A 24,109-nucleotide genomic window follows, 5' to 3' on the forward strand; every position below is an offset into this window, starting at 1 on the left:
ACTGCATTTAAGGCTCTGCATAAACAGGCACTACCTGACCTGATGTGCAAGTACAGCATCTTTGGGGGAACCATCTCCAATGTCCCAGCAGAGAGTTATTAATGTACAGAACATTGCCAGTCCTGACTGCTACTGATCCAAAAAGACCTCACCAAAATGAAAAAACCAACCCCAAACCAAAAATACAAACAATGGGCATTAATAGAGAGACTTGCGGTCTTGCAGGTCTGAAGACCTAATGGAAGCTAGCACCTTTCAAAAAGGTGCTGCTACACTCACACCAACCACTGGCAACTCTGATGTTTGGGTCCACCTTAATGATTTGTACAACTTTGCAGAATCTGTAGGCTGGACTGCAAGAGAAAACTGGCCTAGCAGATATGGACAGGGAGAAGCTTGTCCGCCTCTGCTGTGCAAGTGACACTGCATCACAAGCACTTTCCTGGTGTGTCTTTTGCTTAATACCCACTTCTGGAAAGTGGGTTGACTGTTTAAAATGCATAGCAGAATAATAGCTGTCTTTTTTGAGCAACAGCTTTATGACTTGCTGCTTCAGAAATTAACCAGCACTACACACTATGGGCTGGGCTCATTGGTCTGATAATTATCTGGGTGCATACTGGTGGAGAGATTTATCTATAGCCATTATTCTGGGAAGGTTCATATCTAGTAGGCAGCGGACAGACTTCCAGTAGAGGTCCAGAGTCCCAGTTAACCCTAGAAACAGTTGTAATACACTGTCTCGCAATGATCCCAATATTCAAAGCACATACCAACCACTTCACTGGAAGGATGCACAATGCAATCCTGACAGTTTGTGAAGAAGGTGAGTATCATCATTTAACATGATGCCATTTTTCAGCTACCAAGGCACTGCTGATCTGACTAGGGAAGCCTGTGGAACACCTATGGATATATCTGGATATGTAAGGCTTGCTAGACACATCATTACTCAAGAGCACATCCACTCCTGTGATTGTGTATGACAATTAGCTGTTACTAATCCAAGACAGAGTGTTACTTGTTGCTCTAAAGGAGTGACATACAAGGGCTGCTATTTTGCAAAGAAACAAGGCATTAGGGTCTTTCCTGTGAACAGCCTGCAATTTCCTTTCCATTTTGAAGAGATGGAGCAAAGATGGGTGAGCTTGTTAAGGAGCAAGGCATGTCCTCTCTCACTCTGCTCTGCTCCCCAAAGTCCACTAAAATAAGTATCTACATCAAGACACCCACCAGATATTGGCTCTTGTGCCAGGTTGAACATGTGTTCCTGGCTAGCCAGTCCTCAGTGGGTGTTTTTCACTGTGAGAGTTGATATGAGAAATTATATTACAATCTGTGATGAGAACTCTTCACTTTGTGTCCTTTGCTGCTTCTGTGTCTGATGAGACAAAAAGCTGGACTGTCAGACTCCATGTCCACATGGGCATCCCTCACTCCACCTGCAGAGGGTCCCAGATAGTGCGAGGCTCCATCACAGCATCCCAGATATCTTCTGCAGCTCGATACACAGTGTATAGCTATACTGACCTGTGTAGGGTTGCAACCTGTCCAGTGCATGTATACATACAGCCCAGAGCCTTTTGAATTTGAACCACTTGTTTGTAAAAAGTTGGACAGATCATTCCCAGTTCTGTATTGCTGATAGGAAATTTTCTCATCAGTAAAACTATGCACAAAAGCAGGTGCATATACAACTAACTCTTGAGCAGGGCTCTTCCTCCTCCACTACATACCACATTGCAACCCTGTTACACACATACCAAATCTTCACCATGAATCACACAAATGAGAGGGCTTAAGAAGCAGCTTTCTGAAATGTAATTCCAGAACTGCAGGTATTTGGGTATGGCAGCCGAGGACAGAAGGCCATGAGATCTCCTGCCATGCCTGCGAATGACTGGAAGGCTTGCAAAGAACTGCCATATTTTATATACAAGAAAGACCGTGACATACAGTATCCTGTGCTTTTCTGTAGCCAAGGACATAGTTAATTTGTTTCAGAGCACAGTCACATTGTGAAAAAATAGCTGCAGTAGGGATGTTTGGGGTATCAGGACTCTGGAATGGAAAAGGATTCATTCTAAGATAATATAGACACATTCAAAGTATGACCACAATTTTGGTTCTAATTCTAAAGCTCTGATTTACAACAGAAGTACACTTCAGTCAGTCATTTCACTGGTACTTCTCTGTTTTTTCCAAACAAAATTTTCAGATAGTCAAAATGTGTGGGTTACTGTATTCCACATGGCTTTATAAATTCTGAGTCATGAATCCTACGAAGGCACCTAATCCACCTTCTAAACAAACTTGCAGAATCTGCTTTTTGAAAGGGCTGAAACTTGTTCTACATGTGATCACGGTTGAAATGAATCTGGAGCTATTATCAAAATGTACAATTTTATTGACATTTACCTTTCCTGCAATAAGCAAACGTGTCAAAACATTGAGATGTTCTGAAGTCTTCCTTAGCGGTCTACTAGGAAAGTTTCTTACATTTAGCAGTAATGGATATCTAGATCTGTAACATCCAAAAATGATTCCAAATTTAGAAACTGTAAATGCTTTGATCCATCCTTGCAGATATAAAGGCCTGAATATATATTGCTGTTATGTTCCCTGTTTCCGATGCAACAGGCTAATGAATTAGTCCACCCAAAACACAAAAGGTCTGTAAATTCTCTTGTAAGACTTTAAACTGCAATATAAGAAGGCATAAATTACCGGAGCTTTCCAAGTATGATACAAAATGCTTAAAAGCTTTAAATTAAATTACATAGCTTTAGTAGGAACCTTGCTAGTTGAATTTCTATTCTCGCACAGTTTCTGACATGTCCCCTTGCTTTCTTCCCTTGTAATTGCTTCCACATTGCTGATTACACATGGTTCCCATTCCCTACTATCTGTATTCCTATTTAAATGTTTTAATCCCTTAAAGAGACATCTATTATTTCTGGCATGGCATTGTGCCAGCACAGTTGTGACTATTTAACATGACTGGTAATCTATTTTTAGGCATAATCCTGCATAAAGGTACATGCCCTATGTTGTGAACTCTCTAGCTAAACACTGGAAGATTCTTTCATTAATTTATGAAAAGGGTAAAACAATCTATTCAGGAAATAAAGCATGAAAAATACATTAATCAAATGAGCATCATTTCTATAACATTTATTTTTGCATTAGGTAGTATTTATTCTGATTAAATGTTGTGGTTGTCTGACTGTGAGGCCAAGCAGAAATGATTAAAACAGAATTCAAATTACCTAGGAGCAGAAAACAAAACTAGAGGGGCAGAGCGGTGAACATTTGCACTTAACACGATGCACTGGACTTAACATGGTGTTTTTTCTTCAGACACTGTACTTCCCACGGCACAACACTAGCAGCTCACTAGGACCAGATGGTATTCACCTAAGAGCTCTAAACCAACCGAAGGATGAAATAACACAACTGTGAGCCCTGGTGTGTAACCTCTCACAGGGAATTGTCTCAGTGTCAGGGGACAGGAAGGTGGTGAAATGGCTAATTTTTACAAAGAATTCCAGGGGTGATCTGAGGAACTACACATCAGTGAACCTGATGTCCTTGTTCAGAAAATCAGTAGGAACCATTGCAAGGAACAGAATGATCAGACACTTGGAAAAATACACTGGGAAGCACTCTTTTAAGCTTCTGCAAAGGGAAGCCTACTGGCATTTTTTTTTTGAGGAATCAACAAGTAAGAAGACAGGGTGTACTAAAGTGCATTTTTAAAATTCATTGGGAAAAAAAAAAAGCTCTTAAAAAGGAAGTCTCATAGGCTAAGAAGATCCCCATTTGAATGAATAAGTAATTAAAAGATATGAAAGAAAAAGTAGGAATGCAGAATTTTCCCACTGGAAGGAAATTGCCAATGTAATCCTCTGGGACTTTGTGCCAGGATCTGTGCTGCTCAGCAAGGTCCTAAATGACCTGGAAAAGGTGATGAATAATGGGGGAGAGACTGCTGATTCCACTACAGTTATCACAGGGACTAAAATTGAAAGCTGACTGTGCAGAGCTGCACTACGATCATGAACAACTTGTGATAAAATGGCAGATGAAATTCCATGTAGGGTATTGCAAATATTGCAAAAATTACTTAAACTGATAAGGACCGTTCAGGAATGAAATAACAGTTCTATGAAGATGTCAGGTCAGTACCCAGTTAGGGGTCAAAAAAGCAACTGATTTGGAAAGGACTAGAGAACAAATCAAAGCACACTTCAAAAAATGCATGATGAACCTGCATTTTTAATAACATGGGCAGTTTTGGTCCTTCCATCTCTGAAAGGATGAAGCAGACTCAGAAAAGATACAGGAAAAGCCAAAAAGGGTATTAAGAAAAGTAGGAAAAGTTTCTTTATGAAGAATGAGCAAACAGGACTCTTCAAGTTGGATATGTCCTTTTACTCTTCCACTCTGCTTCCTTACCTCCTCTATACATCTTCCTCTGCCTCTCATGTTACTGTGTTTTTACCAACACTTCCATAGTATTCTCAGACCTGCAGATAAATGGAGAGTTTGAAATCAAGCTGTTGGGATTTTCTTTCCTCACTCAGAGTTAGAGGGAAGGCTTCCTCTGATCGTCCCATACACCTTCTCTAGGGCCGCATCAAGAGAAGTGTGGCCAGCAGGTCGAGGGAGGGGATTCTCCCCCTCTACTCAGTTTGCGTGAGATCCCACCTGCAGTGCTGTGTCCAGCTCTGGGGCCCTCAATATAACAAGGACATGGACCTGCTCGAGTGGGTCCAGAGGAGGCCACAAAGATGATCAGAGGGCTGAAGCACCTCCCTGATGAGGACCGACTGAAAGAGATGGGGTTGTTCAGCCTGGAGAAGGCTCCGGGGAGACCTTATAGCAGCCTTCCAGTACTTAAAGGGGGCTACAGGAAAGATGGGGAGGGACTCTTTATCAGGGAGGGTAGTGATAGGACGAGGGGTAAAAGTTTTAAACTGAAAGAGGGTAGATTTAGATTAGCTATAAGGAAGAAATTCTTTACTGTGAGGGTGGTGAGACACTGCAACAGGTTGCCCAGAGAAGTTGTGGCTGCCCCCTCCCTGGAAGTGTTCAAGGCCAGGTTGGACGGGGCTTTGAGCAACCTGGTCTAGTGGAAGGTGTCCCTGCCCATGGCAGGGGGGTTGGAACTAGATGATCTTTAAGGTCCCTTCCAACCCAAACCATTCTGTGATTCTGTGAATCTAAAGGATTCACTGCCCCTCTGCCACAATATACAAAGGAAAAAAACTCCTTTGAGTTTTTTACCTCCTTCCTGCACCATAGCCTTCCTCATCAACAAGATTTTTACTGATTATCAGACATTGACTTCTCCAGTTTGGAGGCAGAGAGACTGCTTTCAGTGCACAGCTTCTCTGTGAATTAGGAACTGCTGTGACAGATTGTCCCACCTTGAAGTTACTTTCAGAGCTGACTGTAAACTCCTCCCATTTCACAGCTTATAGAAATCTCACCCAGATGCTTTTCCCTGATGGCAAGGTCGTGCTGCTAGTTAAGCATGGTTCAGTCTTACCTGTCACTTATGGGAAGTTTGTGCCAACTTTATTTGGAAACTGGAGCACAGGTACTGCAATAGCCAAGGGGTGCAAATGCCTTACAATTTAGCTCTGACCAGCTTTTGACTCTGATGGAAAACTCACTCCAACTCAAGAGACATGTTCATGGATTCCCACTCACTTCAGCCAAAGACAGTTACTCAGTTACTGAGAAACGCACTGCTTCAATCCTTGACTCATACCATTTCAGAGACTGGTGCACAGTTCCATCCAGGAGGAACAGGACTGATGGGCTGTGGGCTGGCATCTGCCTTTTGTATAGGCTCTACAAAGACTTTCCATGAGGTGCATATCAGTTCATTCCTATGAACTTCTATACAAAAGTCTTTCTCTGCCAGAGATGTTTTGGTTTTTACGCTGGTCTACAGGTAGTGTCCAACTACACAGATTATGCAGAATCCTCCTTTGCTTGGTTCCCTACAGTCTGATGCACTCGCCTTCGTTAACTTAGTGTCATGTATTTCTGTGAGCATTAAAAATGCTGTGGAAGGCTAAGTGTAGAATTGTGGAAAAAAGATTGCCAGTCACTATAAAAATGCAAAGCACAACCAAGGGAAGGTACTTTAATTTCAGATAGACAGCTGTAAAATTGCTTAGCAAAGATAGTTGAAAATTTGTTTGTATTTCTTCCCAACTGCAATACAGAGGTGAATGGCTGTGTACTGATAAAGCCATCTGTCTTGTGGGTGCCTGGAGGAAGCCTCTGCACCAAAGCAATATTGCCAGTTAATATCCTGGTGCACAATACTCTGGAGCTGAGAGTTGGACTGCAGTCATTTCCGCCGCCTTAGGGCACACCATAGAACAGCATGCTCAGTTGTAATGACTCTTGCTCACAAGCACAGGCTGCCAGATTGGGAAAGGGAATGACTATCCCTGCAGGGCATAATGGCAATGCGAGCACAACTATTCCATGCACTGAGATAATATTCAGGCCCATGGACTCAGATTTGAATGCAGGGAAGAGAAAGAACAGCAACTGTGGGTAGAATGCTTTTATTTGGTAGGTTTTTCAGATGACTTGCTTATCCTGGATATTCACAAAGAATAACAACAACAATTTAGAGACTCAGGAAAAAAACCAAAACGGGTCCCAAAGACTGGCCTAGGTTGGATTTCTAACAGATAATTTTATGTTTTTTGTAGTATTATAGGGTTTTTATCAGATTTCTTTGGTTGGTTTCAAGCAAAACACCATGCAAGAGACTGCTGTACAAAGCATCTATGATTTCTGGATACCAGTAATTGCTATGATTTGGATCAGCCTTGGACAACTGGAGCTGCATGAAGGTTGACAGAGAGGACCCTTAGTTACTATTCAAAAGACTAATTATCCTCTTAGAGATACTTGCTCAATGTCGTCTCATCTTTGTGACTTTTACCTCCCAAGTTTCCCACCACTCTCATTTGAAAGTGCAAGTCTCAGGTTATCCATGAGAACATTGTTGAACACAGAGCAGAAAGGGTCTGCGAATCACCATCGCAAGCTACAAGGGAAAAGCTATGCTCACATAGCCCCATCTCTCCTTCCCTCCTGTTCGTATCACCTCGGTGACTGTTGTCAGTTGCTTCCCAGGATCTGCCCATGTTCAGATGCTCATCCTATGATGCTGCAAGATAGTTTGAGACCACTTTTCACGCTGTGAAACAGGGCAAGGCCTTGCAAATTGTGGAGAAAGTAGACGGGCACGGGACTTCTAGAAATACAACAGTCAGCTAAGTCTTTGTGTCTCAGGTACCCTGACAAGGACACCTGAAATGTTTTTGGCTTGATACTGAACTTTGATGCTTTTTGCTTATGCATAAGGGAATCAGCTTGAAAGAAAAGATGCTGCCAGGGCATTCTGACAGAAATGCTGCTTTTTTCCCCCTAGGCTTCCAGTGTAATGTAGAGTTAAGAAACCTTTTAGAATCCTGCATGGCACGTTCTGTGTTAGCACAGAGCCAGAACCTGGGAGCTGGAGGCTCTATGCTGTTTATATGTGAGGGTTTTACACAGCACAGGTCAAATTTCCTCAAACAGAGCAGCAGAACTGCATTCACCAGCTTTATACACACTGAGAAAAGAAATCAATATATGGTTCTGAGTATCTCTTATTTTTGGCTCTTTTTCTTTTGCAATTTCTGGTACAAAACACTTCAGTTTTCCCTTCTGCCTTTGAACCGTAGGGTCCTGCAGCTCGTGCAGGAGTGATACTTCCAGTTGCAAGTTGTTTTAAAATCCTTTTCCTTTCATGTTTAGCTCGTGTACTAACTGGCCCTACTGTGACTTTGCTGGTTACTGAGCTGCTCTGCTGTTGTTACTTCTCTGTTTTTCCATTGTGTAGCTTTGGGGCCAGCCTGTGACACAGCCTTGACTAATGGGAACCATGAGGGTGCTGAATGACTGCAATGAAGTGGGAATCCCAATGGTGGTTCTGTCTCATAGGATCTACTTGAGAATCTGCTCCTGTTTCTCTCCAGACTGGGACAGCTCTGGGCAGAGAGTAACTGGGACTTCTCTCTGCCATTTCTAGCTCCAACAGAAAATGTTAAGGCTGCCTACGTTTTGATTCATGATACCAATTGCAACTTGGCACTCTACGAGCAGCAGAGGTTCGGAGACTTAAGCTGAAGTTCGACTAGTATCTCTGATGAATCCTTACACTGGTCTCCACCAATAGCTTAGGGTTCAGATAGTTAATGCTGATGCTGACAGTTAACATATCTGTGCTGTGGCCTGGAGATATGCTCAGAGAACTGCTTCTGTAAAAAATTGAAAATTTGCATATCCCACTATAAAACTGTGAATGCAACTTCCTAAGAAAACTTCGAAGTCTAAGACATGTTTTTTTCATCAGTAGTTAATGAACATATGGCAAGGATCTTTCTTCAATTACCAGCTGGAAGAAATGCAACACAACAGATAATGCACACACTCACGACACCTTCAAAACTGAAGTTATGGATCACATCTCACAGAAAAAGAAATAAATATGAATTTTCCTTTGATGTTTAAAAATAAGGAATCTTTCACAACCATCATTTTTAACTAATGCAAATCATTCCCCACAGAGCAGCAAATTGAAAACATGTAAGACAAATTTGAGAGGCTATTTACTTCGAATACTTTTCAAATATTCTACTTTCCCTCAAGCATACTCTAAACCACAATTCTATAGTTTTTTGTACAGTGTCTTTAGTTTGGACTCTTATCCTTACCTAAAAAAAATAAAGCTTGTTCTTGTAGAAAACCGAAGAAATACTTGTTGACAGTAGCAGATGACCTTTACACCTTGTGCTGTTTAGACTCCTGTGAAGCTACCTACTGCCACATGACTTTCTGATCAAAACAAAAAAGCATATAGGACAATAAAGTACATGTTAAATACATTACAAATCTGCTAGATGATCTCAGTTTTCTGTTTTAAAAAAGAAGGTATAAATAGGGAATCATGACTGAATGATGTTATTTCTCTTTAGATCCCATAAAGATTAGTACTAGTACTCAACACCATTCAGAATTTTTATTAATGATTTGTAAGTAAACATAGAATCATTGCTGGTAGAATTTGCAGATGACACCAAGATTAGCAGATAGTTGATACTAATGAAAGCAGTACAGGCACACAAAACAATCCATCATTTACTAATCTAGACATAATTGAAGAAAGTTAATGTGGCCAAACAGAAAGTCAGACATTTAAGAAAAAAAGTATGGAACCAGGGACTAAATCTTGGAAAGCAATAAATTTCAGGAGTATTTGTCTACTATGACAAGTACCTAAGGGGGGGCCTAAAAGAAAACTGGAGAGGGACTTCTGACAAGGACACGTAGTGATAGAACAAGAGGTAATGGCTTTAAACTGGAAGAGGGTAGATTGAGATTAGCTGTAAAGTTCTTCACACTGAAGGTGGTGAAACACTGGAACAGGTTGCCCAGAGAGGTTGTGGCTGCCCCCTCCCTGGAAGTGTTCAAGGCCAGGTTGGACGGGGCTTTGAGCAACCTGATCTAGTGGAAGGTGTCCCTGCCCATGGCAGAGGGGTGGGAACTAGATGATCTTTAAGGGGACCACCCCAAACCATTCTGTGATTCTACAGTTCTATGAACACTGACTCCCTATACAATGCTATGGCAAAAAGAGGACCCACAAACAATGGAGTAATGAGTACGAAAGCTGGCACTGCTGAGATTTTAAAGATGAAGTTCTATGTGCAGTTCCAGCACAGTTGTTCTCTAAATGGTAGGAAAAAAAAAGGAGAAAATGTACAAGAGAGATACAAAGCAATTTGAAGGCTGTAGAAAGTGCCCTAAATCAAATAATTTAAAGAGATCATGTTTAAGGTAGCAAAAAGGAGGTTGCATTGTAGCTTGATTACAGTGTTAAAAACTTTCACAGACAGAAAATAGTGGCTAGTGAGGGACTACTTAATCTAGTGAAGAAAAGTATACCAAGAACTAATGGCTGAAAGTGAAATCTAGACAAATTCAAATGTTTCTAACTGTGAGAGTGATTGAGCACTGGAATAGATGACCAGAGAAGGGGCTAAGTCTTCATTTCTTGATGTCTTTAAATCAAGCTTGCTTGTCTCTGCAGAAAACTTGCTTTAGCAAAAACGACAATTTGTGCTTTTGTCAGACTCAAGTTACTGGTCTTCACCCTGAAGTAAAAGGAAAATTTATGACCAGGGATGTAGATGAGGTCAGAGAAGATAATCTCATGTCCTTTTTAGTCTTACTCTCTATGAATCTATCAATTTACTGAGTGACTACAGAGAAAAAACTTTCTGAGTGACTTTTGCCATCTGGATAACAATGTGAACTGTAGCAGGTTGTAAATCATCCAGTAATAAATATATGTCAGAAACTATCGAGATGAAGATATTCTTGCAATGCCTTCTAATTTAGAAATTTAGAGTTATTTAATATTTTACACATTAATTTTATACTGGGTAATTGAATTATTGTGAAAGGGTTAAGCAGACAGGCTACTGAAACACTGTGCCATGTACTTAGCTTAATGTGGTTGGAAAAATCAATGCACTTTGGTCTGTCAGTTAGCAATCACAGATTTAACTGAGTAACATGCCAAGTATTTTAAACTGCTTACCAATGTAAACAGAATCCAGCACTATAGTAATGGTAATAAGCTAAGATGCTTTCCCTGAATTCCAATCAGATTTAAACATGACCTTAATTTTAAAGCTCTAACATGCCAGACAGAGATCAAACAGCTATCAGTATGTCTACAGAGTTTGGTGATTACTCCTGTGATCCTGAAAAAAATATATTTGCTATTGATTCACTCTCTAGAACACAGGTAGTGGGCAAGCAGTTTGATATTCCTCACAATGGTTACTCCTTCTCTGTGCATTTATATTCACTTCCACTTCATCATTGTTACTGGGAGGAGGAATAAATCACACAGCAATCTCAATGAGCCTATCTGAGAAGTGGTGGAGGCCACTTTGTGCATGATCGCATGAAGGGAACAAGAAGAAGAGCAGGAGAAGCACCTCCTCAGCTTGTGTTGGGTGAGTTCCGAGCACAGATGTACAACAGCTCCTTACTCCTCTTCTCCCTTTTACTACTCCCAGGCAATGGCTTCCCAAGAGAACACACGAAAGAGGCAAGGAGGCAGGGGTCATAGCCCTGTCCAAGTCTGAGGAGCTTGCCACTGCCAGAGCAGCACCAGGAGTAGGCAATGATTTCATCATGCAACACGTACATTCCTGTCCCTTTCTCAGATACAGTAAATGATTTTTTTTTTTACAAGATCCAGATGCCTGCAATGCAGATGTTTCCATCTGACCTTCCTGTTTATGCTCCTGTAACAGTCAACGCAAAGACATTAAGTTCTCCTATTTCTACCATTGTCCTTATCCTAAAATAGATGTCTAGAAGCAATCAGTTATACTGGGCTGTACAAGTAGCTATTTGATCCCAGTAATTATAAAGTTTTTTAGGATAGGCAGCTCAGAGAGAAACATCTACACTCTAGACATCTGGAGCTAGGAGAAATGAATCCCATCCTGCATACCTCCAGCCTCTCCTTAGCAAGCTGCAGATGAATGCTGCCTCTAACGTGTCTACTAGGGAAAAACAGGTCCCTATTTTACTAGACTGATCATGTGTGTAATGTAGAATTATTATTCCATTTTCAACTATCAGCAGCCTTGCTTACGTGTTCTAGCACATTCTTGATTGTAGTTAAGTCTATTACATTCCCCTAGTACACGGGCACCTCAGTTGTAATAGAAATTTGCTGTGCTGGGTGCTGTGCAGCAGGCCAAACCCTGCATCAAATTGCTACTAGTTTAAGAAAGGAGAAAACAGATGAGAAAATAGGCAGATTGATGTGGGAGTACACAGATACAATAAGGCAACATTAGTCAGCACAGTAGGCAGTTGTCTTAGCACACTACTGACCTAGCTGTTGCCAAGCTTTTGGGCAGCCTCAGGTCAAAGGAGAGTTTTAAACAGGAAAGGAAGATGATAGAAACACTCCTCTGCAGAGAGCTGTGGAAGGCATTGTGAGAAAAAGCACAAATGTGTTAATCTGAAAATGTAGCACATGGGTGATGGAAGCTAGTACCAGAGGCTAAGAGGACGGAGGAATCATCTGTGGGATGGGGGACTGAGAAGAATGGCAAAGATCTTGAAAGTGAAGAAAAGCATCCTCTAGTTGATGCAACCTATAACAGCCTAGAGTTGATGCAACAGAAAAGAAGGTATTGAACCACAGATTCATTCCTTCTCTATTTTTGTGTAGTCCTCTTCAATCTTAGATAATGCTTTTTTTTTTTTGCATTATGTATCCTAAAACAGGATGTAGCATTGCAGTAATATTATAAGAGAACTACAGTTTGCTTATACATTTTACAAATTATACAGTTCATTAAAACGACTACAGACTATTAATTCTACAAAGTTAAGCACTCAACTTGCAGAATGTCCTTATTAAAGCTATATATTTGACCTTGAGTGACTGTGGTGCGTAGACACTGTTTTTAAATAATATAGTTTTTTTCCCAGTTCTTTAGATGTAGGAAACACACAGCATTTGTAAATTTCTGCTTTTTCTTTATACTCATGTAGTGCTTTTCCCCCATGGCTTAGTTCAGCATATATCTAGCAGTTTAAAAATACACAATTTTTTCATCTAAGAAAAACATATATTAAAAATTGTGAAATACTCAGACATTATAATTATCCTATTCAACAAAATTTACTTAGATGCAATGCAGAGGATAAAGTAGTTAACGATGCAGCTAAATTAGCTGCATAAACATGTGCAATGCAGCCCTCCTTAGGTGCGATCTAGGGCTGAAGCAATTAATCACAAAATCTACATAGCTATAACCTGAGGTTGGCCTAAATATTAAATATAATGCATTTTTCCAATCTTCCAGTTTGCTTTTTTTTTTCCACTACCACTCTTTGTTATTATACTTAATGTGTACTGTGCAACCATAACACACACCGCTTTCCGCTCTACTTCTATGGACTGGTTTTATGATACACCAGATAATCCTGGGTGAAATATGTTTTCTTCGGTCAAAGACATCTTAACAATTTTCTGCCTTCATGCTGCCGCTCACCAATTTTTTCCTTCCTTGTATTTTTTTTTTAAGCCCTTCGGCCTACTGAGTAATACCCCCCTGCACTGGTGCAGGGGAGAAAAGCCAGCTGTCATAGAAAACACATTAAAGAATTTATAACTCTACATGATTGTAAAGTACTATATAAAATATTGCACCACTTACGAAGCAGTAAAAATCTGTAACAATAGAAACTGATTCCCACATTACATATCCACAAAAGAGAAGAATTAAGGTCTCACAGGCAATTTTGAGAATAAAAGATGTACCTATATACAGAGATAATGGCTTTGAACTCATACCCTTGCATACAAGCATAGTGACCAGCTATTCACTACTACAGATGCCCAAAACTACTTCAGCCTCTGTGGTCTCGCTTGTACATGGAGCCTAAGGAAGGGACCACCACATACTCAGAGCCCAGTTTCTCTCCCTCTGTGCTGCTGTTCCTTCCCTACTGTGTAATGTTTAACTATGCAAACTGAAAAGTTAACTCTTGAAGCCACATGCAGGCTACCTTCTAGTTGATCCTTAAATTATTCCTACTGTTAGAGTTCATGCAGGTTTTAAAAACAAAATTTTGAAGCTCTATATTCCCAGAAGTTTGAAATATGCTGATAATAGTGTGTACTGGTCAGTGTGAAGTTCTCTGATGCAAAGTCCACTAAAAAAACTTCCATGCCTCAGAAATACTACATGATACTGCACATTCTTTCGATTGAATGATGTGGAAGAAACAAAAAGGCCATGTCCTTTGCTATTTATGAGTTTAGCGTGAAAACGTTTCATTGCTATGTTGAAGGACACATGTACAGTGAAATGTAAAAAACACACTGTGTTCACTGATGGATATTAATTTAAATTTTTCAGTTTTCATATGTGATCCGTGTTGGTTATACTGCTGCTCAAATAAACCATAGAAGGTGTATGGAGATTCAGCACCATTTCTTCTAGAGAATAAGCACAGAAAGTGACCAGATACTGAAATGCTGGTCCATGAAATCTTTCTGACTGCAAACAGGATGTTAAACATGGAACCGAATAATCCTTCTCCCCTGCCATTTTTGGTACATTGCCTAATTGATATTATCGTAGGATGAGTAATGCCCATTTCTTTTGCTTTTAAACTAGATCTTTGTGCTGTATTCTTTCATGTATTGCTCTTAACTGTCCTTACACATTACAGTTCAGCACACCGTCGTTTGGCACATTTGTTTCAGAAATAAATACATTCTTATGTGATCTACAATGACAATCTACAATTTACCTGCTTGAATTTGGTCCAATTTTCTAAACTCTCCAACATCTCAGATTTTACTTTATCGTCTACTCTTTATAATCCCTGTTAGTGTAATAGTGGCAGGTCTGACAAGTGTAAGATTCAGCTTGTATTGCAGGTCATATACAAAGACATCAGATATCACTGACTCTAACTAGCTACATTCTTGAACTGTTCCAGGCTTGCTCTGTTAAGACCGGCTGATTTCTCCACAGAATATAAGGCTCTTACAGTAGTTAAAGTGAAAGGGAAAAAGTGAGACTGAAAGCAATCTTTTCGCCCATTACTACCCAATTCAAGCAAAGTACATTTTTACCTGAGAATTTTTACTCACATTCTGGGATTAGAGCAGTGATAGTACAAAATATTTCTGTTTGGCAAAGATACCCAAATCTACTCCTCTGTATGTGGCTATTTAAAATTCAGTGTAATTTTAAAAATCACTTTAATATTATGAGAAATGGCCAAGCACTGAAACAGAAATAATAAAGAAGACAAAACAATAAACAAAGCTGTGAGATGAGTGTGTGAGTGCCTGTGAGATGAGTGTGTGAACATGGGATAGTGTGTGTCAGGCTGGGCTAGCTGGTGAGTAGGAGACCAGCAGAGCAGGTAAGAGGGCCCAGGATCCAGGCAGGTGTATGAGAGAGGCTGGGGCCTTGTGCTGGTACTCGAGGGTTCTGTGAAGGGGGTATACCTGTGAATCTAGGAAGTGAAGGCATGTGTGTTTTTACTAGTGAAATTCAATTCCAATCAGTCAGAGGACATGACTGTACTTGTGTTTTATGTGGCAGGGTTACTCATGGGTGTTTTTAAAGGCAGTGACCTGTCTGTGGCAACCTGCGTAGTCAGCTTTGTGAGTGTGTCCCTGAGATATGTGCTTAGCCTCGCTATCGGCCGAATCTAAAACATGAAAACTGCAGTCACCTCCACCTGCGTAGGATGGAGAGTCCTCCACGTCTCCAGATGCACCAGCCTGGGATCTAGATGACAAGGAGTAGAAATCTCCACGTCCTTGGGGTCCACTCAAGGCAGCAGCCTTATAACATCCACAGTTGATTCCAGTATCAGAAAAGGCAGGCACTACAGTTGTTTGTACAGTCCTAATCTGACCTGGTTTGTATTTGTGTTTCAAATTACTGTCCTTAACTATATGATCTCATTTATTTTTTCATATTCAGTGTATAGCACAGATGATGATGACCTAACGAGTTGCTGAATATCCTTTCTGTGTGGTTCCTAGGCCTCATTTACTACACAACATTCAAACCTTAATCGGAGGATGAAGTGATTAATTTCCTGTGTCAATAAAAGTGTCTAGGTGTTTCATGTTCAAGTGATATTTTCTTCATTCTCCAGGTATGGGACTGAGGCACAGAACATCTCAGTGAAAAGTCACAGGTACTGTTCAGTGCCTACGTGTCAGGAGCAAGTCAGGAGCATTAAAACAGCAAACACACTATTAGTTTACCCTCTGCAAAGTCTGGTTTAAATATCATTGCTGGCAGATACAGACCTAACTCAAATTCTCCAGAGCTGCACACAGCAGCCTTAGCGATAGGACCATTCTTACTGCACCTGCAATCCTTTGGCATGTTATGGAACCCCTTTTAACTTCTTCAATTAATGAGAAAGAGGATTTTTATTACACATTTTTGAGCATCACGAAAAACAATGCCTTGCAATAGGATATATCAGGCAATATAATAAACAAAGCAAAAAACCCATGCAGTGTTTATAGTCTCGTCAGTAATATATCTCCAAGCACATGTCGGAGGAGGTAAATATGTTGCCCCTGTCCTACTGACGAGGAAGCTAACACAGTAAGATGTGAGAAATGGTTTGCTCTGTATTGCTTATCAGGCGAACGACTCAGTTGACAGAAGAGCATCTCACTTATGAAGCCTTTTTTTCTGCAGAATTCCAAAGCATTTTACAGCCACTGATATTATTTATTGTATCATCTACACATGGATAAATTCAGTTTCAAAAAGACTACACAGTGATCGGTGAGAACCCACTCCCATAATTCTGCAGTCAGTGAAGCCCATTGGATTGTAACAGGCTGGCTCGTGGAACAGTTCTGAAAATGCCAGCCAAGTTTCTGCAGAACTCCGAACAGTACCTACATGACCCACATGTAGAAATTTATCTATTTCCATAATATAGTAGTTTATTCAGCAAAAATACATTCCTCATACATACTGCTGCTTAGATTTAAATATAAAAATATATTTCTGTTTTTCAGGTAAACATATATATCAGATAAACAAGAAAAGTCAAGAAATAAAACTTTCAGAAAGGAACAATCAATTTATAAAAAAACCCGAAACAAACTATACTTCTTAAACAAAATACTTGATACAGGCTTTTCATTCCAGATAACTCCCTTATCCTAAAGTGAACTGTACACACTAATGCAGCTGAAGACTTAGGCCACATAGCATATACATATACTTGACCAACCAAACACAAAAATCACATGGTAGATATACCCTGTTTATTGTCTTCCAGAGTTTGTAACAAAGAAAATTAATTCATTTACCTGAAGGTGTAGAATGTGTACTGAGACTGCTCTTCCTGAACAATTACTACTTGGTTAAGAGTTTGTATATTAAATTTTAACCCTGTGTATATGGACACAGGCAAGGCTTTATTTCCTGTTCTTCACAGGAAGGATATCTGTAATCCAGTAGTGAAACAGAGATGTGACTATCTTGGTATGATCTGAAACAAAGAAAACACATTCTTCCTGAAATACCTCTATGACATTTCTGAACATTAAAGAAAAAGACTTGTGCGAACATCTGTTCCATTCAGAATTACCATTTCAGTAAAACCAATGCAGGTATTGAAGCTTGAGGACTAACACAGATGAATTTCTAGATAAACAGGTACATTTTCTTTTAGGAGGTCAGTTATTTTTATGAGAAACAATTTTGGTTCTATATTTTGGAATGTCCTATTTGTTATGATTCAATAATTCAGAAAAAAAGATCGAAATGACACGATCATATGGATAAGGCTAAAAAATCTTCCCTACTTCTTTCTGTCTGGAGAGTAATTTCACACATTATTATTTAACTTACAGTAGCACCTAGAAGCCTCAGTTGAGAATGAGTCGTCTTGTACAGACAGCTGCATTAAAGTCTCAAAATGCCATTGCTTCTCCCTTAATTCAGAGATTATCTATGTGACTTTATTTTTAATGACAGGACTTTCTACAGCACTTATCGCTTAACATCACATTTAAGATGATTCTATAATGTTATGCTAATATAGCTTTCACATTTCATTTCCTTTTCTTTGAATGTTCATTCAAAAAAAAAAAACCACCTTTAAATTTAATCATTTTAGGGCCTCTGCGTATCCAGCCTATGCATTATTGGCACACAGTAATTGTATTACTTCTGGTCTGCAAAACGTACCCCTCCCACCCCCCACAATGGAGACATATATAAAGGACAACTCTCAGAAAAAAACCCACAGTTAAAATAAGCTTCTAGCTCTTCTGTGAGTGATAATTTCCTAGGCAACAAGGGAAGAGTATATTTGAGACCTGATCCTAACCAACAAAGGGAAAATGTTAATAGATAATGGAATGAAGTTGATGAGTAGAAGCTGAATGAGTTCATAAATTAGGAGATAATGACTTTTTTTTTTTAATTAGGCAATCACCTATGCTTTAATAATTGATGTGAAGTGGGAATTAAGTAGCTCCCATTTAAAAAGCTACTGTTTCCAACCATCAAGTGGAGCATTACTTCCAGTCACAGCTCTTCTCCTTTGCCCACTGCACTGTGCAGGACCATGAAAGTGTCTGGCTTCCTTTTGCAAATGAGATCAGACAAGCTTCCATCATGAGAAATGTGTGTCCCTTTGACTTCTAAACATTCTCTTCTCTGCACTTATAGAAGACTTTAGGTAGAGGTAAGTACTTTTTGCTAAAGACCACCAAATAAATGGAAATAGCAGTAGGACATTTTGTTCTTTTGTACAGTCTGAGAACAATGACACTTTAAATAGCCATGTTCAAACAAAAACTCTTGACCAACCTCAACTTTGTATAATTGCTGAAGTACAAGGTCAAAGGTAACTTGATGGAGTAACTTGCAGCACAAAGCACAAGTTAAGTTGGTGGAGGATGACAACTGAACAGAACAACCAGTATCTCTTAACCACAGAGATTTTCTTGTTCAAGTATGTTTTCTCATTTATATGAAGGGTTAAAGGTAATACCTTAATGATGATAACTTTTCTGTTTCAATCTCCTCAGTAATTTCCTCTTCCGGCAAAACTTTTCAGACCCTTCCACCAACCTTGTTAGACCTTAATTTCATATGACTGCAAATATTTGAATCTAAGAGTTTAGGATAAAACAAAGTTTTTTCTTCATTGTTTCTTTTTTCTTTTGGGGGAACCATGATTCTCACTCCGAATAACATGTGTGTGTGAAGGAAATACCAAAACATGGTCTTGAACCAGTTTTCAATTCGTGGTCTGCAGACCTTGGGCAGTCCATAGCTTTACTCTAAAGGGTCTGTAAAAAGTTACCGAGAAAAGCAAATTTATCCTCAGTAGGCATAAACTTGCCAAGTATTAAACCATAACACAAACACATATATATATGATGAAGTAAAAGATATGTAATAGTACATTTACTTTGTAAAGTTTACTAATGGAGAATGTGCACTTATATGAAAGAGACAGATTACTTCTCATTTTTTCCCTACTCTTTACTTCCTTGAATTAAAGATAAAACTGAACAAAACATAGCACACATTATCAATCCTTTGATGCTGGCATCTTCAGTAGAGTCATAACCATGGGAAAAAGGGTTTACATACTGCTTCTTGAACTACAGGGAATAAAATATGTTCATTTTGTAAAAATAATACACCTTGCTAGAATTAAGACAAAACTGTTTTCTTTTCATCATGTTAATAAGGAACTACCTTTTCTTCTGTACATCATGCCTCAATAAACAAAAGAGAAAAAAGGCAAGATAATCAAACTTGTAAAAAAAAGATTACTATGATATACTGTACATTTTTAGCTTAATAAACAGCCTTAGCCTGTATTTCTATAACAAGAAGTTGAATTTGCTAAGACAACAAGTTTCGTAATAACTCTTAACTTTTATCACTGTTCATTGGGAATGAAATCTAAAGTTTAAAAAAAATGGGCAAAATGATCCATTTTTGAGCTAAAATTGGGAAAAAAAGTATAATTAAAAGCCTAATTAAAGATAAAATTTCAGAGCACTATATTCTTTCACTGAAATTCCTGAATTACAAATATAATGTATTATTAAACTCTGCTGAGGCAAATTAATATCTAGCAGGTGTTTAATTATCCTTTAATAATTTATAACAATGTATTTTCCTCCTTCTTATGTTGTTGTACCTCATGAATATCAAATCAGCTATTACGGTTACACCACCATGAACTTGGAATGAGATTAGAATTGAGCCCAGAGTGACAACAGTTACTGGGGAAAAAAATCAACTGGAAGAGTAAACAATTTCAGGCTGTATCAGCAGAAACATAAATAAATTTTAAAAATCACTCACGAAACTGTCTTCTGCTTTTTCAAGTGACAAATACATCAGAAAATTAGGGTACTTGCATGGATTTGTTTCTAATTTGCTTCTGTTTTCTTTTCTCGCTTCAGTCTGACATTTCTGCTATATAAAAATAAACAGAGAGCTTGCCTCAAGGCTGCAAAACCCAACAGAATTCCTACTGGATTGAGTATAATTTGGGTAAGGCCTGAAAGGAATATCCTGAATGTGGTCACTTCAACAGTTCCATTTTGATTTAATCAACAGAAGCTGAATTAGGTCATTTAATAAAGGGCCAATACCATTACCACTATCCCTGCTGAGTCCTACTTAGTTTGCAAATGTGTATTACATCCAATGAGACTATCTGATTATAATTAAGATCACAGAATCTACGCTTGAAATTAATTATTGAATGCACAGAAGGATTTTGGCCCACGTACATGGGGATACTTCAGATCTGTCAGAACCTTAAGGGTTGTCATACTCCATATCTACATGTTAACAAATACATATGTACTTCTGTAAGAGTGTCCTTTTCAAAATGCATCAGCTATGAACTGTACAGCAGGAATTGGGTTGGAAGGGACCTTAAAGATCACCTAGTTCCAACCCCTCTGCCATGGGCAGGGACACCTTCCACTAGACCAGGTTGCTCAAAGCCCCGTCCAGCCTGGCCTTGAACACTTCCAGGGAGGGGGCATCCACAACTTCTCTGGGGAACCTGTTCCAGTGTCTCACCACCTTCACAGTAAAGAATTTCTTCCTTACAGCTAATCAATCTAATCTAATCTAATCTAATCTAATCTAATCTAATCTAATCTAATCTAATCTAATCTAATCTAATCTGCCCTACCCTCTTTCAGTGTAAAGCCATTACCCTGATAAAGTGTTACTCCCTGATAAAGAGTCCCTCCCCATCTTTCCTGTAGCCCTCTTTAAGTACTGGAAGGTCACTATAAGGTCTCCTCAGAGCCTTCTCTTCCCCAGGCTGAACAAGCCCAACTCTCTCAGCTTGTGCTCATAAGGAAGGTGCTCCAGCCACCTGATTATCTTCGTGGCCTTCCTCTGGATCCACTTAAATTCTCTCTTTTATGTGTTTTTACAATGCACAGCATGCAGTAGGCTCCAGTCTTGACCAGGATCTTTAACCACTACCATGCTGTAAATCATTTAGTGATGTCACAAGCAGTAGTCTCTTCTTTGAATGTTACTGCTAAGCCTCTGATGGCTATGATCTTATTTACTCTGTTACCACACTACTACCAGCTCAGTCATTACTCTTCAAAAGACTTAGTCCTTCAAAATACTAAAATGGTTGAGAATCTCTCATGTCATAACAAGTACTCTCAACTCTGATTCAATTCTTTGGGAGGCAAGAAAATTCAGCACATCCTGATGCTGCAACAAAAGTACTAATGACAAGTAACAATGTGTTTAAATGAAGACTACTTGGAAAATGAATTATTATACCTTCTATGGACTATATGCTGATCCCACATTCAGTTGAGGAACTATTAACTGTCCAAGAAGAAATTCTACTGAAATTATAGGGGTAATAGAGAACAAAAGGAGCATGAATGAAATCCGACTTGTGCCTCAGGGATGAAAAGATTTAGTAACAAAATAATTTTTCTTTTTATGAATGACTTCATAATATCATTTATTGTAAACAGTGACTTTATGTTTTTACATAATCAACAGTATTTTTTAGAAACTTAAACCAGACAACTGTATTTAAACAAAACCGAAGCTGTAAATCAAACTTTGGCATGCAAGATTTATGTGTTAAAGAAGCCACATAGGTGACCAAGAAGAAATGAAATAATGGGCTTTATTGATTCATATGCAAGTAAAATTAATCCTTAACTGGATGAGTGAAATCTCCCAAATAAACAAGTTAATTTCTGTGATTTCAAAAGTCTACAAAGAAAATGAATTAAAAATATGCTTTAAATATGATTAAATCTTAAAATAGTTAAGGTTTTAAAAATATTGGTTTAAGAACCTGAATCATCTTGTACTCTATGGTTGCTGCAAAGTGAAAAGTTTCTGTATTGATTGCAACCAAACAAGAAACAGGGAAAATCACTATATTTTTGGTGGGAATTATGCTTTCAAATCTTGTATAAGCATATATTTACCACTACATAATTATTTACAGCTTCCTAATAAAAAAACCTGTGACAAATCTGAATTTTAATCCACACAAAAAAGAACATGAGTGAATGAACATGAGTGAATGGTACCTACCAGGAGGCATCATGGATTGTTCTTGGAATTGTTTCAAAGCATCCTTCAATCTCTCAATATCCTGTAGCAATACAAGGGATTTCAACTGATGTAGAAGAGTCACATCTGAGGAAGAGATGGTGCGAGATTCAAGATTTTGTAAAAGCTCTTGGGCAGTTGCTGAACTTACTGCAGAATCCATGCATTCTGATTTATCTGGGAAAACAAATGGAAAAACACATTCAAAATATTCAGTGAGCACAGAAAAGTTTCCTAATTAAACTTCCTTTTCAAAGACAGCATCTTCCTTTTTAGTACAACTTACAATCAAATATCAGGTACTAAAGAGCAGCTTGCTCCTCCCTTTTTTCGTTAAATATTAAAACAATGGTAAGAGGGGAAAGTATCAAATTCAAAAGGTAAAAAGGACAATAGGATTCATAGTGACAGGAATGCAAGTGGAATCTAAATTTTCAAGATTAGCACAGGAAGAAGGTGTGATGAAGAAACTGTACTGTGCCCAAAGCACTGTGTTTTTGCTTCCTACACACTATATATTATAAAAATGCACACACATGAAGACAGGGAACAACTCTGTGGAACTACTGCAAAGCACTTCTGGAGGCATCCATTTATCTTGTTATTGTACTTTTATGTTTTTATTTAAAAAGCAGGTATTAGGGCATGCATGACAGCAGAGGAGGACATACATTGTTTCTATGGTACTAAAGCATAAGTTCACTCTTCCATTCCAGTAACAATGTATAGTCCATCCCTTTAAACAGACTCCCTTTAATTCTTCTGTTTTTTACCAGCAAGCCAACTGAGAAGAACAGATTTATCCCGATTCAGCTTTCTGACATAAGTACAAGAAGTATAATCCAATGTGACCACTTGAAAATGCTGCTGAAAGCAAGGGCTTCCAATTTTATCTAAAAAAATAGGGAGTGTTAAAGTCACTCAACTAGAAAAGGCAAACAGCATAATGTCAGATCTATATATAACTGGGATTTGCCTAACAAGAAAGTTAGTCATCCTCTGATTTATGGATGTGACATCTTATCTGCAGATGAACTTTCTTTTACCTGAGAATTTCTCTCTGTGGATTCCAAGGTCCTCACTGGCTCAACCCTTGGATCTGCAGGTTTGACATCAGGGCCAGTCAGTCAACCACTGCTAAAACCTGAACTTGACTCCCAGGAAGCTGGAAATCCACACTTTTTCTTAAAATTCAACATGCAACACAGCTGTGGACAATTGACCAGGTTTCTGTTCTAGGTCATGTATTAACAGCAGAACTGTTAACCGAGTTTGCAATCTTGCTCAGTTACTCTGGAGTTCCACTACAGCAAACACATGTAGTTCAGCTTACATTTACTTAGCCATACACTGAAGTAGTAAAATTCTTATTCTTGGTGATGGAAATACATTAGCCAGAAAGTAGGATGGATTTCCAATGCTAGGCTTAGTATGAAGACCTGACACAGCAGAAAAATTTTAACAGTAAGCAAAGAAAATTCTATGTATAAATCTTGAGAAAAAAATTAACACGAAATCCCTGATGTCATCTTAACAGGGTTTTTAAAGTAATTCTGTAGTCTAAAGACGAATTTTATGGGACTAGGAGCTGACAGCTCTGACTTAAGATGGACTCATGCAAGTAGGTAAGATGTTTAATATTCTTTATTCACCTCAACCGACAGTCAAGGCCACGCGCTTTGAAAAAATTTTCACTGCATTTTTCCAGTTTTACAAAACAGTTATCATTTCAAAGCTATGTTCTGAACTGAGGAATGAAGAATACACCAGTTTGCCCTTAAGAAAACATATTTAATTCTAGATGATACCAACATAAT

At 38.8% G+C, this 24,109-nt stretch overlaps 1 protein-coding gene across 9 annotated transcripts in view; it reads right to left on the reverse strand.

Annotated features, from left to right (window-relative positions):
* Nucleotides 1-24,109, reverse strand: part of ERICH1 (glutamate rich 1) — a 98,284-nt gene that overhangs the window by 8,522 nt on the left and 65,653 nt on the right. For 2 of the 9 annotated variants that reach the window (XM_074861667.1, XM_074861672.1), the window contains 2 exons: nucleotides 22,275-22,469; nucleotides 16,391-17,184 (listed from right to left, as the gene is read on the reverse strand). In XM_074861667.1, the coding sequence (XP_074717768.1) occupies nucleotides 17,111-17,184; nucleotides 22,275-22,469 (269 nt within the window). In that variant the 3' untranslated portion in view covers nucleotides 16,391-17,110. Of the gene's footprint in view, nucleotides 1-11,905; nucleotides 12,097-16,390; nucleotides 17,185-20,030; nucleotides 20,145-21,494; nucleotides 21,563-22,274; nucleotides 22,470-24,109 lie in introns of those variants that run through there. The other 7 variants (XR_012628018.1, XM_074861670.1, XM_074861669.1 and 4 more) reach the window with 7 other exon arrangements.

The sequence above is a fragment of the Strix uralensis genome, chromosome 3 (assembly GCF_047716275.1).
Source record: "Strix uralensis isolate ZFMK-TIS-50842 chromosome 3, bStrUra1, whole genome shotgun sequence".
NCBI lineage: Eukaryota > Metazoa > Chordata > Aves > Strigiformes > Strigidae > Strix > Strix uralensis.